Here is a 16,209-nt window from a genome sequence, read left to right on the forward strand (position 1 = left end):
CAGGCTTCAGTAGTTGTGGCATATGGGCTTCAGTAGTTGTGGCTCGCGGGCTCTAGAGCGCAGGCTCAGTAGTTGTGGTGCCCGGGCTTAGTTGCTCCGCGGCATGTGGGATCTTCCCGGACCAGGACTTGAACCCGTGTCCTCTGCATTGGCAGGCGGATTCTTAACCATTGCGCCACCAAGGAAGTCCTATGTCAACTTTTTGAGAAACTGTTTTCATCAGCGGCTGTACCATTTTTCATTCCCACCAGAAATATTTGAGGTTTCAATTTCTCCACATCCTTGCCAAGTTATTAAGTCTTTTTAAATATAGTCATCCTAGAGATTGGGAAATGGTATCTTTTTAAAAAATATTTATTTATTTGGTTGTGCCAGGTCTTAGTTGTGGCAGGCAGGCTCCTTAGTTGTGGCACATGGGCTCCTTAGTTGTGGTAGGCAGCCTCCTTAGTTGTGGCATGTGAACTCTTAGTTGCAGCATGCACATGGGATCTCTAGTTCTCTGACCAGGGATCGAACCCAAGCCCCCTGCATTGGGAGCATGGAGTCTTAACCACCACGCCACCAGGGAAGTCCCAGGAAGTGGTATCTTATTGTGGGTTTAATTTGCATTTCCCTAAAGAGTAATGGTGTTGAACATCTTTCGTTTGCTTATCAGACATTTGTATATCTTCTCTGAAGAAATGTCTATGCAAATCCTTCGTCCATATTTAAACTGGGTTGTCTTTTTATTTATATATATTTATATATGAGTTCTGTATACTGAAAGCTAAACCTTTACCAGATATATGATTTGCAAATGTTTTCTCCCATTCTGTGGATTGTTCTTTCATTTTCTTGATAGTTTCCTTTAACATACAGATATACTTTTTTTTTTTTTTTTTTTTTTTTTTTTTTTGCGGTACGCGGGCCTCTCACTGTTGTGGCCTCTCTCGTTGCGGAGCACAGGCTCCGGACGCACAGGCTCAGCGGCCATGGCTCATGGGCCCAGCCGCTCCGTGGCATGTGGGATCTTCCTGGACTGGGTCACGAACCCGTGTCCCCTGCATTGGCAGGCGGACTCTCAACCACTGCACCACCGGGGAAGCCCTACTTTTTATATATATATAAATTTATTTTATTTTTGGCTGCATTGGGTCTTCATTGCTGCACGCAGGCTTTCTCTAGTTGCGGGAGAGGGGGCTACTCTTCATTGTGGTGCGCAGGCTTCTCATTGCAGTGGCTTCTCTTGCTGCGGAGCACGGGCTCTAGGTGCGCGGGCTTCAGTAGTTGTGGCTCACGAGCTCTAGAGCGAAGGCTCAGTAGTTGGGGTGCACGAGCTTAGATGCTCCGCGGCATGTGGGATTTTCCCAGACCAGGGCTCAAACCCTTGTCCCCTGCGTTGGCAGGTGGATTCTTAACCACTGCACCACTAGGGAAGCCCAGATATACTTTTTAAAGATGACAAAACTCAGGCATAGGATTGGAAATTGACTTTGTCAAGATCTGCATAGTTTTTCGTAAAATGAGGAAACTCTCAATTGAATCACGTTAATTTCTTTTCTTTCTCCCCCCCTACCCTTTTTTGGCTACACCGTGTGGCATGCAGGATCTTAGTTCCCAGACCAGGTATCGAACCTGGGCTCCCTGTTGTGGAAGCACGGAGTCTTAACCACTGGACCACCAGGGCAGTCCCTACATAATTTATTTTAAACTAATTATAAGATGATCAAAAGAAAGTTCAAAAAAGCATAAATGAGTGATGGTTTTATTGGCAAAATTACAATATATAGGTAGTGTATGAAGTTACTGCAGATGACATTTAGTTGTTTTCCTTACAACTAAAAGCTGCAATTACCACATTAAAACTTTAATGCAGAATATCTACATGTGGAGCTTTAGCCTCAGGCCTGGAGCAGCTGTGAAATGAAAGTTACCACACCATTCTAGTCCTTGGATATCAGTATATTGTCCTTCACCTTCCACCCTGCAATAGTAAAAAAATAAGTGTGTTTATTAACCAAGACCAAAAATTTACGGTCCAGATATGATTGTCCAGTATATTATATACTATGTCTGAAGAATTATATCTTTCCACTATCAAATTTTGGTCTAAAACCTGACATCCTGTTTTCATATCCTACAAACAAAAAAAGAAATTACTATTCCAAACAAATATTGTCATTATACAAATTTTGGTGCCTAAGATTTTAGGATTACATATGCTTAGTTTAGACCAAAACAGTCAAAAAGTGAAAAGTTTTTATTGGTTATCTGGCTTAATTAGTTCATTCATTTATTCAACAAATGTTTATTGACCTTCAACTATGTTTGAGGTGCTATGCTCTATGCTGGACTCTATGTTTTCTGGACTCTTCGGAGTGGTGAAAATGCACTTCACATAACCAAACAGACCTTTATCCCATGGGTTAGAGTTTTCTCCCTTTATCAACATCAGTGGGAAAAGTTTACATGTTGTCATCACAGACTTGGCATCAGAATAGGTGAACACCTACTACCCTCCTCAATATGTATCAACCACTTCATAACAATTAGGTTGCAGTTTCAATTCTGGAAATAATAAAGGGGTAGTTATAAATGAACCATGAACCTCTGGATGACACGGCATGGTATTTGGTGTGAGGATTAAGCTTGTGAAGATACATGGTGGAGGGTAGGGGTAGGGATTTGGAGGAAGGTGGTCAAAAGGGACAAACTTCCAGTTACAAGATAAATAAAGTACTAGGGATGTGATGTACAACATGATAAATATAATTAACACTGATGTATGTTATATGTAAAAGTTGTTAAGAGAGAAAATCCTTAGTTCTCATCACAAGGAAAACTATTTTTTTCTTTATTTTGTGTCAATGTGAGATGATGAATGTTCACTAAATTTATTGCGGTAATCACTTCACGATGTATGTAAGTCGAAGCATTATGCTGTATACCTTGAATTTATACAGCGGTGTATGTCAATTATATCTCAAACTGGAAGAAAAAATAAAATTTAAAACTAAAAAAAAAGTTTATCAAGATATTTCAAGTGAAAATAATTTTTGGCCTGCATTTTCTCAATAATTGCAACAAGCTTTCCATTTCCAATATGACTGCAAAAAGTTCTATAGGAACAGAAGTCAAGAGGAAATAAATGAAAAGTCTAATAGATTATCACCAAGAATGACATTTTCTTTTGGAGCCTCATGATGGCCTTAGCCTCTCTTATAACATTTTTTTCCCCAACATATAACACAAATTTTCCAAAATATATTATAAATATATTTTAACTAAATACATTACAAAAGAAATTTAGCATTAACTAAGTTTTTAAGCGAATGTGCCTGAAAAGACTCTTTTAGAACTACAGTGACATTTTATTTTAAACTTACCTATTTTCATTGAAATTTCCAGTGTACTTTGCCCCAGTTGGGAATGTATAAGTCCCCAGTCCATGAAACATATTGTCCTTAAAGTGTCCTTCATATACTGCTCCTGAAAAATGCTCAAGTCTTCCAAAACCATTCATCTGTTTGTAACAAAGGAAATTACCTCAGTAACTAATCTTCAGTTCCCTAGAACATTTCAAAAATGTACACATATGTCTATCATCTACTTTGTTATTATTTAATCTATCATCGTATCATCCTTTATTTTCACAAAAATAAGATAACATTTTATCACTGTCCTTTGTATATATCTCTCTGTGAAGCTCACCAAGTCAATGTTTCTGATCTGGGGCACTTGAACATCTTGGGGGTCCATGATGATAATAACAGGAGTCCTCAAGATACCTTGACTATATCCAAAAGCTTAAAGGGCAACCAGTTTAGTTAGCCCAGAAATGGCACAAAGAAGTTGTTAAGAACAAAAATTTGTATTCAGGCAGACCCGAGAACACATTTTTGTTTCATCACTTAACTAGCTGGGCAAGAAATCTGAGCCTGATTTCCCTCAGTTGTAAAATAGGAACATTAATGGTATCTGACTCATGAGGCTGCTATGAAGATTCAATGAGAAAACTATGTAATGAGTTCACTTTGCTCAATGAATAGGAAATAAGATAGATGATGATAATTAGCTCTCTGCATGAGTTTAATACTATTCTTATGTTCATATATGTTAAATATAATCATTTTTTATTTTTATTGCATGGTCTACTCATATGTGTCTTTTGATTAATGGTGAAATGCCTGGAATCATTTAACCAACAGAGTTACTTATCCACTGTCAATGCTCAAAACAACAATAATACCTTGTCATCTTTCCAGCTTCCTTTGTAGACAATCCCATTAGGAGTGGTATAAATACCTATGCCATTTCTCTCCAAGATTCCAGAAGATGTTCTTGTACAATCCCCATCTAAACAAGAGAGAAATACTGAAGATTATAAAAGGGAACCTTGTTTAACTAAGTAATAATAAAATGTTTATGTTCAGGCTTAATCAGAACTGCATCCCCTATGGGTCTCTTTGGCTTCCTAGCACTGAAATTGATGAGACCAGAGATGAGGAGCTCTGTGGACCTAGGTCTTGTAATCATTGACACTCAAGGGCCCAGAAGGTTGACATATGGCTATGGCCCTCCCATAGCTTTCCAAGGCACACTGTCTATACTTAACATTAGAGTTTAGATTTAAAATCTGTTCCTCCATTAGTATTTCTATGTTATTTTATTTAATGGAGTTAATATCTCAGTAGTAGTTTTATAAAGTGTAACAGTCTCAGTTTAGTACCCTTAAGCTATTTAATTTTAGTCTGCATAGAAAAAAGTAATTGAAATGTTTGCTTACCATACTTGTCTCCATTTGGAAATATAAAGTTTATCTTAAATACTTCTGGAGCTGTTTTAAAAGATTTCAGAAAAGTCGCATAAGCTTAAATATTTTTACATCATAAGACCTATAACATATTTGCTTTAAGAGCTAACCAAATAGACTCACTTCATATGATCACAAGCATATCATGATTACTTGGCATTTCCATAGTCTAGTGTAGGGTCCTGGGGAAATAAATGATTTTGTCTAGATGATCAATTTTTACTTGTTTATTATAACAGCTTTATTAATATATAATTCACATACCACCAAAGTTACCCTTTAAAAGTATACAAAATTCATTTTTTTAGCATACTCAGAGTTGTGCAACTGTCACCACAATCTAATTTTTCAATATTTTAATCACCCCCAAAAGAAATCCTGTACATATTAGCAGTTACTCTCCATTACCCTAAAACTCACCCAACCCCTGGCAACCACTAATCTACTCTCTGTCTCTATGTACTGGTGTATTCTAGATAGTTCGTAGAAATGGAATCATACAATATGTGGTCCTTTGTGATTAGCTTCTTTTACTTAGCTTCAAGGTATTCTAGATAGTTCATAGAAATGGAATCATACAATATGTGGTCCTTTGTGATTAGCTTCTTTTACTTAGCTTCAAGCTTCATCCATGTTGTAGCCTGTATCAGTATTTCACCACTTTTTATTGCCGAATAGTCCATGCCTCAAAAATAACGCATTTTGTTTATCTATTCATCAGTTGATGGCCAGTTGGGTTGTTTCCAGTTTGGGCTGTTATGAATAATGCTATGAACATTCATGTATAATTTTTTGTTTGGACATATGTTTTTATTTCTCTTGGGTATATGATCTATTGATTGTCCCACAGAGGCAAGGTAGAGTGAGCAATCTCTGATTTGGCAGTGGAAGGAAATAGAAAAGAAAGATAGTAAGTGAGAAGGGGTGGGGGAGGGAGTGGGGTCCAAACAGAATGAGATTGGAATGGAGACCAGGTGAAAAAAGGACAAAGACAACCGCAGGCCTGGGGGTGGGGGAGGGGTGGAATCTGTGCCTCAGAGCCCTAGGACATTTAGTGGACTAAAACATTAGAAACTAATTTTTGCCAATACTGAAGAAAACGTATGTGAAGATAAGTAAACTATAACTTCTAGGACAATCGTCTACTAGAATGTTACTCAAAGTGTGGCCATCCATTAGAATCATCTGGGATGCTTTACGAGTTCCTACGCCCTTCCACACAGCTGAATCAGAATCTCTGTGGGTGGGACAAGAGAACTGATCTTTTTAATTGAAAGATTAATGAGTGCCAGTTGAGAAAGGCTGGAAGCTCATCCCCTCTGAGGAAACAGAGTTAATAACACAATAGGCAGAAGACTTAAACATCGTCAGAGAGAAAGGGAGGGTATAGCAGCCTTGAGACAGGAGCGGATGCTTATGAAAAAATAATTAGCAATCTAGGAAATGAATAATGTAATTGTTGAAATAAACCTCTTTAGAAGGGCTGAATAGCAGAATGAATACCGTTGAAAAGTAAATTAGTGAACTGGAACACAAGGTTGAAAATGTTTCCCAGAAAGAGGTGTAAAGGAAAACAGAGATACCACCTGACAAGGCGTTTCACATCTCCCCTCACCCCCAGACGCTTCCAGGAGCCCCCAGGAGGTCTATCCCTAATGTCGTACTTAGGGCCCTATTAAAATAACGCTTTTGTGCCGGAGTCCCTTCTCACACTCCACTCCACTGGGTCAGGATCACGGATTAGTTATCTCTTTTCCCACCCTAGTGTCCAGCTCAGTGCTTAGTACTTACTGGTAGGAACTGAAAGTTTAGTGAATGAGTGGCACTTGGGAAGCAATCGTTAAAGGCTTACTAAGCAGAGCACTAAACGTGATCATACAAGACACCGAACTGTTTCAATTGCCCTTAAATGGTTCCACATCCGAAACTTTGGACTGTTAGAGCTAGAGGGAGGGAACCTAAGAGATCGAGACTGGCAACAGAGAGGAAACTGAAACCAGAGACGTTGGCACTTCCCCAAGGTGTCACAACAGCGAATCGACGGCCGAATGAGAGCTAGAATCCAGGTCTCCAGATTCCCACAGCACGGGTTCTCCGCGTCCCCATCCCACCACGCTCAGGTAATATGTCACACCTGTACCGGAGTTGCCAGGGGCCGAGCTCTGGCTCAGTGCGAGCTCTACTTAAAGGGGCGTTGGGAGGATGGGACACTCACTTGACACAGGGGTGCTGGAGAGATTTTCTGGACTCTGCGATTCCCCCTGGGCCGCCAGCTCTGTGACCTGGAGGGAAGGAAGCAGTAGCTCAGCGCAGACTGCGACTTGGTTGCTAGGGCGACCAGGCACCTCTCACCCGGAAGCGAATAGGCAAGGGCCCGAGGTTGAGCCAATCAGAAGGCGCCAGGGCTGGGCCGCTGCAGCTGGGCCGCTGCGGAGCCGCTCCAGGTGAGGTCTTGGTGGGCGCCGCGTCCTAACAGACGCCCCGGGAAGCAGCGCTGTGAGCCCGGGGCGGCCTCCCCTGCCGCGTATGAGGGATGTATTTCAGTGTGCGTGGTCTGCGCGTCGGCCCAGTAGTCAGTGTGCGGACCCTTCTACCGACTCCCTCTCCCGGAGTGGTCAGGGTCTGAGGAGCCTCCCGGCCCGGTGGGATACAGCCTGTCTGGCTGGGGCCGGTGAGTCTGGAGCATTAGGATCCCAGGCCCTGAGACCGGGCCCGGCGGGGGTCGGCAGCTGAGGCTGTCCACGCTCAGGCTGGAGGCGGGGGAGCTGAATTCAGGCTCGGAGCCGGATAAAGGGTGGGATTGGAGGGGCTCAGGTTTCGTTTCCTGTCTCTGTCTCCATCTCCAATGGGTGGCTATTTGGGGAGAGGATTTCCTGCGATGTATGCTGGAAGAAAGGTACCAGGTCTGGGTATCTGCAAGGAGCTGGATATATGGGGTGAGTCAGAGATTTGCCTGGGAGGGGAATGGTTTGTGGTCAGTTTTCAGCGCCCAGCTTGGTGATTCTGTTCCTGGGAGCCAAACTTGGATGTTAAACAAAGGATACTCTTCCAGCCAAACTTAGGTTCCTGTGTCCACGGTGAACAAAGATAGTTGGAATCTTCCCAGACTAAATGGATTTATGATGTTTTGGCTTCTTGTGGGCCTACCTGGCCGGGAAGAAACTGCCATTCCCAGAGCTAGCTAATTAACAATTAACCTGTGAACACGGCTTTCGTATGCAAAACAACCAGTCCTGCATCCTTACTTCCAACCACCTCCTTTGTCTAACCACCAAGCTAGTAGTTCCCCTGCCCTAAATCAATTTGGGGCCGGGTACCCTATGCCTCAGAGCCTGTGGGAATTACTCAAACTAGCCAATCCTAAACTGATTACCCTGCCCTGCCTTGCTTTTCCCGTGGAAAACCCAAGAAAGGCTACAGCCTATGCCTTACTCTTGTTCCTTTCTGCCTCCTCCTGACACTGGTGCTTCCCCCTGTGGCCCACCGTGGCATGGCATGCCTCTCCTTTCTAGGGGAGTTGTAAGTAACATTAAACTTTTCTTTCAGTGGTATTGATCTCTCTGCGTCAGCACTCAGTCACCTTTACAAATTAAGACCCAGGCACAAATTAAGGGGGGGGGCTGGCTTAACAGTAAGTTTTGTTTTTTTGTTTTGTTTCCTTGTTTTATTTATTTATTTATTTAGCTGCGTCGGGTCTTAGTTGTGGCACGCGGGATATTTCGTTGCAGTGCGCCGGGTCAGTAGTTGTGGCACGTGGGCTTAGTTGCCCCGTGGCATGTGGGATCTTAGTTCCCTGATCAGGGATCGAACCCACGTGCCCTGCATTGGAAGGTGGATTCTTAATCACTGGACCACCAGGGAAGTCCCAACACTAAGTTTTGAATTGAAGATACAAAGTACATGTTTGGGGGGTAAGGGGGAAATATGGGGGAAAGAATTTCATCTTTGGAGTTGAATGGATTGTTTCAAACCCTGGCTCCAGACTTTGCTTCTATAGTTGGTGACATTAGGCAAGTCATGTAATTTATCTGTTCTCTAGTTTCCTCCGCTATAAAATATAGAAAATAATATTTAACTTATAGGAGTTTTAGAGAAGTAAATGAAAAATCTTACCTTTCCCCTCAATGCAGACTTGTATTTCCAACTGTTAATACCTTCTACATATCTCCATTTGAATATCTAGAAGACACCTCAGATGTAACATTCATTCTGAACTTGTGACACTCCCCGTATCTTTTCCTCCCCACTGTTCCCATTTTGATCACATGGCTGAACACAGGACCCCTGTTCACCTAGTTAATCTAGGCCCTAAAATCTTACAGTAATTCTAGACACTTCTTTCTCATACCTTGCATCTAATTCATTTACTGTTAAAATACATTGAGAATCTATGGCCACTTTTCAGCTCCACTTGCTCCCACCCTAGTCCATCTCACTGTGTTTTTGTTTGTTTGTTTGTTTTGTTTTTTATCTGCAGACTGGACAACTGCAGTAGTTTCTAACTGGCCTCCTGGTTCTCCTCACCTCCCTAAAGACTTTTTATTCTTCACAAAACAGCTAGAGTAATTTTTTTTTCTACTTTTTTCTAGATAATTTTAATGTAAATCTGAATTTTTTAAAAAATTTTATTTTCTATTGGAGTATATTTGATTGACAATGTTGTGTTAGTTTCAGGTGTACAGCAAAGTGATTCAGTTTTATATATATATATATATATATATATATATATATATACATACACACATACATGTATCTATTCTTTTTCAAATTCTTTTCCCATTTAGGTTATTACAGAATATTGAGCAGAGTTCCCTGTGCTATACAGTAAGTCCTTGTTGGTTACCTATTTTATCTTATTTTATTTTTTAAAGATTTTATTGATATGGACCATTTTTAAAGTCTTTATTGAATTTGTTACAATATTGCTTCTGTTTTATGTTTTGGTTTTTTGGCTGCGAGGCATGTGAGATCTTAGCTCCCCAACCAGGTATTGAACCCACACCCCCTGCATTGGAAGGTGAAGTCTCAACCACTGGACCGCCAGGAAGTCCCTGGTTATCTATTTTAAATATAGCAGTGTGTATATGTCAATCCCAAGCTCCCAGTCTATCCCTCCCCACCACCCTTCCCTCCTGGTAACCGTAAGTTTGTTCTCTAAATCTGCGATGTTCTCTAAGTCTGTGAGACTGTTTCTGTTTTGTAAATAAGTTCATTTGTATCTTTTTTTTTTTAAGATTCCGCATATAAGCCATATCATATATTTGTCTTTCTCTGTCTGACTTCACTTACTATGATAATCTCCAGGTTCATCCATGTTGCCGCAAATGGCGTTATTTCATTCTTTCTTTCTTTCTTTTTTAATATTTATTTATTTGGCTGCGCCAGTTCTTAGTTGTAGCATGTGGGATCTTCGTTGCAGCATGTGGGATCTTTAGTTGCGGCATGTGGGATCTTTAGCTCTGACATGTGGGCTCTTTTAGTTGCAGCACGTGGGCTCTTAGTTGCGGCGTGCAGGATCTAGTTCCCTGACCAGGGATTGAACTTGGGTCCCCTGTGTTAGGAGCACGGAGTCTTAACCACTGGACGGACCACCAGGGGAGTCCCCTACAGTATTTCATTCTTCTTAATGGCTGAGTAATATTCCATTATATATGTGTACCACATCTTCTTTATCCATTCATCTGTCGATAGACACTTAAGTTGCTTTCATGTCTTGGCTATTGCAAACAGTGCTGCAGTGAACATTGGGGTGCCTGTATCCTTTCTAACCATGTTTTTCTATGGATATACGCCCAGGAGTGGGATTGCGGGATCATATGGTAGCTCTATTTTTAGTTTTTTAAGGAACCTCCATGCTGTTCTCCATAGTGGCTCTACCAATTTACATTCCCACCAACAGTGTAGGAGGGTTCCCTTTTTAGAGTAATTGTTTTAAAACCTAAGTCAGTCATACCAAGCTTTTGCCTCTGCTCTCTAGTGACTTTCTGTTATACTTAGAATAAAATTCAAAGTTCTTCCCAGGACCTACATGGCCGTGTACTTTCTGACCTCATCTCGTTTGCTCACTATATTGCAGACCCACCAGACTCCTTACTCTTCATCCAGCCCAGTGCATTGAAGATGTTCTGGACTTGGCCCCTTTTCACCTACTATTGCTTCTGCTTACAATGTACTTTTCACAAATATTTCATGACTCATTTTCTGAATGTTCAGGTGTCTGCTCAATATGACCTCAGAAAGATGACCACTCTAACTCGACTGCTCTATCTAAAATAACACTCTCAGAGTTTTTCATTTTCTTCATAGCACTTAACTGATATTATGTATTTAGTTATTGTCTGTCTTACTCTCTAGAAGATAAGCTTCATGAGGCAGGAATTTTTGTTGTCTTTGCTGTTATACCCCTAGGACTTGGCACATAATAAGTGCTTAATAAATATTTGTGGAATGAATAAATAAATGAATGAATCTCCATTCTCATATCAGTCATTTATTCAACCTTCAGCCATTCTTCAAATACATATTGAATTTCTTCTATATGCCAGACACTGTGTTAGAGGTACATTGGTAATCAAAATAGACATAATCCTTGCCTTCAGAGAGCTTTTAGGGAGGCGGGAAGATAAACATAAAAGAAACAATAAATATGAATAATTGTGAAGGATTTTGAAGAAAAGACTATCAAGAGACCTAGTTTAATTTCTACATGTTTGTGAGTTTTCCAGATATTTCCCTGCTTTTGATTTCAAATTTCATTCCACTGTGGTTACAAAACATATTTTGTATCATTTCTGTCTTTTAAAATTTATTGAGGTTTTTATTATAGCCTAGCATATGGTCTATCCTTGAAAAGTTTCCTTATACACATAAGGAAAATGTATATTTTTATTGGGTAGAGTGTTCTATAGATGTCTCTTAGGTCTAGTTGGTTTATACTGTGTTTCAAGTCTTCTATTTCTTTATTGATCTTCTGTCTACAGTAAGTCCCCTACATACGAAGCTTCAAGTTGTGAAGTTTTAAAGATGTGAACATGTGTTTGCATGTCCAATTACATAAGTTAGCTCATGTGTCTGGCGAACATCGTCACATGTGTGCATCCTCTACAAGTAGTTGTGCTTTTGTGTACTTTACAGTACAGTACTGTATAGAGTACAGTAGTACAGTATCTTTATTTCAAGCCCAGGATGTCCAGAAGCAAGCATAAAAGCAGCAGTATATAGCCGATTGTGTTAGTTGGGTACCTAGGCTAACTTTGTTGGACTTATGAACAAATTGGACTTACGAATGAGCTCTCAGAACAGAACTCGTTTGTATGTAGGGGACTTACAATAGTTGTTCTTTACCATTGTTGAAAGTGGGTATTGAAGTTTCCTACTGTTATGCATTGTCTATTTCTCTGTCCATTTCTTCTTTTTTTTTTTTGGCTGCACTGGGTCTTCATTGCTGCGCGCAGGCTTTCTCTAGTTGCAGCAAGCAGGGGTTACTCTTCACTGCAGTGCATGGGCTTCTCATTGCAGTGGCTTCTCTTGTTGCGGAGCATAGGCTCTAGGTGCACAGGCTTCAGTAGTTGTAGCATGTAGGCCCTAGAGCTTGCAGACTTCAGTAGTTGAGGTGCATGGGCTCAGTAGTTGTGCCGCGTGGGCTCTGGGGCACACGGGCTTCAGTAGTTGTGGCATGGAGGCTCAGTAGTTGTGGTGCACAGGCTTAGTTGCTCTGTGGCACGTGGGATCTTCCTGGGCCAGGGCTCAAACCCGTGTCCCCTGCATTGGCAGGTGGATTCTTACCCACTGTGCCACCATGGAAGTCCTCTCTGTTCATTTCTGTCAGTTGCTGCTTTATGTATTCTGGTACTGTGTTATTAGGTGCAGTATATTTGTAATTGTTAATATCTTCCTCATGGATTGACTCTCTTATCATTATGAAATGTTCTTCTTTATCTCTAACATTTTTTTTTTTTTTTTTTTGCGTTACACGGGCTTCTCGCTGTTGTGGCCTCTCCTGTTGTGGAGCACAGGCTCCGGACGCACAGGCTCAGCAGCCATGGTTCATTGGCCCAGCCGCTCCGCGACATGTGGGATCTTCCCGGACCGGGGCAAGAACCCGTGTCCCCTGCATCGGCAGGTGGACTCTCAACCACTGCGCCACCAGGGAAGCTCTCTAACAACATTTTTTGCTTTAAAGTCTATTTCGTCTGATATTAGCATAGTCACTCCAGCTTTCTTGTGGTTGCTGTTTGCATGATTTGTCTTTTTCCATCCTTTTACTTTTCATTTATTTGTATCTTTGAATTTAAAGTGATAGCATATAGTTGGTTCTTGTTTTTATACAGTCTGATAATTTGTCTTTTGATTGAATTGTTCAATCCATTCACATTTAATGTTATTGGTATAGTGGAATTTACATTTACCCTTCTACTTTTTGTTGTCTATATGTCTCTTGTCTATTTTGTTTCTCTGTTCCTACTTTACTGCTTTCTTTTGCATTATCATTAAATGAACATTTTATAATTCAGTATTTTAATTTCTTTAATGATATTTTTCACGATATTTTTTTGAGTTTTTGATTTGTTTTTTAGTGACTGCCCAAGGGTTTATCTTGTACATCTTGACATATCAGAATCAGCTTCACATTTATACTAGCTCAATTTTAGTAGTGTATTGAAATTTTACTCTCATACAGCTATATTCCTTTCCCCTCCTTTTTGCAGTATTATTGTTATGCATATTACATCTATTAATATTACAAATGCAACTGTACATTCTTTTCTATTTTTTTATTGAAATGTACTTGATTTAAAATGTTGTGTTAGTTTCAGGTGTACAGCAAAGTGATTTAGTTATACGTGTGTGTGTGTGTGTGTGTGTTTATATTCTTTTTAAGATTTTTTCCATTATAGGTTATTATAAGATACTGAGTATAGTTGCCTGTGCTATACAATAGGTCCTTATTGCTTATCTATTTTATATATAGTAGTGTGTATATTTTAATCCAAAACTCCTAATTTACCCCTCCCCCCTTCCCCCTTTGGTAACCATAAGTTTATTTTTTTATGTCTGTGAGTCCATTTCTGTTTTGTAAATAAGTTCATTTGTATCATTTTTTTTAGATTCCTTATAAAGCAATATCGTATGATATTTGTCTTTCTCTGTCTGACTTCACTTAGTATGATAATCTCTAGGTCCATCCATGTTGTTGCTAATAGAATTATTTCATTCTTTTTTATGGCTGAGTAATATTCCATTGTGTATATATTACCACATCTTCTTTATCCGTTCATCTGTCAATGGACACTTAGGTTGCTTCCCCAGCTGTACATTGTTACACTTATTACTTTATCATCTGTAGTCATTTTCTTAACCCAATACAACTATGCTCCCACTGATCTGCTTTGTTCTGTTATTGGCAAATATATTACATTTCTGTACATCACAGGTCCAATATTACATTATATACATATTATTTTATACAATTACTTTTTAAAACGGTTATGTGAAGAAAGGAGAAAAATATACATTTACACTGTTTTGTTGGTTTTGAGGGGAGGGGGTTGTTTTTGTTTTTTGGGATTTTTGGAATTACACAGTTACCTTTATTGGTGCTCCTTGTTTTTTGTGTGTGGATTCAAATTATCATCTAGGGTCCCTTGCTTTAGCTTGAAGAGCTTCCTTTAGTATTTTTTTGTAAAGCAGGTTTGCTGTCAACAAATTCTCTGCTTTTATCTGAGAAACTTTTAATTTCACCTTCATTCTTGAAAGGTAGCTTTTCTGGATATAGGATTATTGGTTGACAGTTCTTTTCTTTAAGTCCTTTGACTGTATTATGTCACTGTCTTCTGGCCTCCCTCATTTCTGCCAGAAAGTCAACTGTTAATCAATCTTACTGGGTTTATATCTGTAAGTGTCAAGTTGTTTTTCTCTAAATGCTTTCAAGATTTCTCCTTGTCTTTAACTTTCAGCATTTTTACATACTGTGTCTGTTTAGGGATCTATGGGTGTATCCTACCTGGACTCCTTAAAGCTTCCTGGCTGTGTAGGTTATTGTCTTTCAATAAATTTGAGAAGTCTTGTGCTGTTATTTCTTTTAATATTTTTTCTGCTCTTTTCTCTCTCTCTCTCCCCCCTATCCTTCTGGTGCTCCTATTATGCATACTACTAACTTTGGACTTAGTTTGGGTGTGGTTAGTTTGGCTTAGTTTGGGCTTAGTTTGTTCTTCTTTCTGGTTCCTTGAGGTGTAAATTTAGATTGTTTATTTGAAATCTTTTCTTTTTCGTAATGTAGGCATTTATTGCTCTAAACTGTCCTCTTAGAACTCCTTTTGCTGCATCCCATAAGTTTTGGTATGTTGTGTTTCCACTTTCAATTGTTTGAAGATATTTTATTTTACTTTATTTTATTTTATTTTATTATTATTATTTTTTTTTGCGGTACGCGGGCCTCTCACTGTTGTGGCCTCTCCCGTTGCGGAGCACAGGCTCCGGATGCGCAGGCTCAGCGGCCATGGCCCACGGGCCCAGCCGCTCCGCGGCACGTGGGATCCTCCCGGACTGGGGCACGAACCCGTGTCCCCTGCATCGGCAGGCGGACTCTCAACCACTGTGCCACCAGGGAAGCCCTGTTTGAAGATATTTTAAAATTTCCCTCTTGATTTTGTCTTTGACCCATTGGTTGTTCAGGAGCATGTTATTTAATGTCCACATATTTATGAGTTTTCCAGTTTTCCTTCTGTTATTGATTTCTAGTTTCATACCATTGTGGTTAGAAAAGATGCTTGATCTGATTTCAGTCTTCTTAAGTTCGTCAAGACTTGTTTTATAGCCCAAGATATGATCTATCCTGGAGAATATTCCATGTGCATTTGAGAAGAAAATGTAGTCTCCTGCTTTGAATGGAATGTTCTGTAGATGTCATTTAGGTCCACTTGGCTTAAATTATAGTTCAAGTCCAATATTTCTTTACTGATTTTCCTTTCTGGATGATCTGACCATTGTTGAAAGTGTGGTATTAAAGTCCCTTATTATTTTTGTGTTGCTGTCTATTTCTCTCTTCAATTATGTTAATATTTGCTTTATATATTTAGGTGCTCTGATGTTGGGAGCATAAATACTTACAATTGTTAGATTCCCTTGATGAATTGACCCCTTTATCGTTATATGATGATCTTCTTTGTCTCTTGTTACAGTATTTGACTTAAAGTCTATTTTGTCTAAGCATAGCTACCCTTGCTGTCTTTTTTTTTTTTTTTTTTTTTTTTGTGGTACGCGGGCCTCTCACTGCTGTGGCCCCTCCCACTTCGGAGCACAGGCTCCAGATGCACAGGCTCAGTGGCCATGGCCCACGGGCCCAGCCGCTCCATGGCATGTGGGATCCTCCCGGACTGGGGCACGAACCTGCATCCCCTGCATCGGTAGGCAGACCC

General features: G+C 40.0%; 2 protein-coding genes across 7 annotated transcripts in view; one reads left to right on the forward strand and one right to left on the reverse strand.

The window, feature by feature from the left end:
* Positions 1 to 1,716: 1,716 nt before the first annotated feature.
* MORN2 (MORN repeat containing 2) lies at positions 1,717 to 7,093 on the reverse strand. Of its 2 annotated transcripts, XM_081254053.1 has the most exons (6): positions 7,008 to 7,093; positions 4,916 to 4,974; positions 4,766 to 4,816; positions 4,229 to 4,335; positions 3,366 to 3,502; positions 1,717 to 1,963 (listed from the first exon to the last, which is right to left on the reverse strand). In XM_081254053.1, the coding sequence occupies exons 5-6, from the start codon at positions 3,500 to 3,502 to the stop codon at positions 1,861 to 1,863; spliced, it is 240 nt and encodes a 79-aa protein (XP_081110179.1). In that variant the 5' UTR covers positions 4,229 to 4,335; positions 4,766 to 4,816; positions 4,916 to 4,974; positions 7,008 to 7,093; the 3' UTR covers positions 1,717 to 1,860. The 2 variants fall into 2 exon arrangements, with proteins under 2 accessions (XP_081110179.1, XP_081110178.1); XM_081254052.1 differs by lacking the exons at positions 4,229 to 4,335; positions 4,766 to 4,816; positions 4,916 to 4,974; positions 7,008 to 7,093 and adding an exon at positions 3,691 to 3,824.
* The window catches only part of DHX57 (DExH-box helicase 57), a 58,421-nt gene continuing 48,963 nt past the window's right edge, over positions 6,752 to 16,209 (forward strand). The window contains exon 1 of one of the 5 annotated variants that reach the window (XM_081254046.1): positions 6,752 to 6,912. In XM_081254046.1, coding sequence (XP_081110172.1) covers positions 6,841 to 6,912 — 72 coding nt within the window. In that variant the 5' untranslated portion in view covers positions 6,752 to 6,840. The other 4 variants (XM_081254045.1, XM_081254048.1, XM_081254049.1 and 1 more) reach the window with 4 other exon arrangements.

This window comes from Mesoplodon bidens (assembly GCF_964165515.1).
Source record: "Mesoplodon bidens genome assembly, chromosome: 14".
NCBI lineage: Eukaryota > Metazoa > Chordata > Mammalia > Artiodactyla > Ziphiidae > Mesoplodon > Mesoplodon bidens.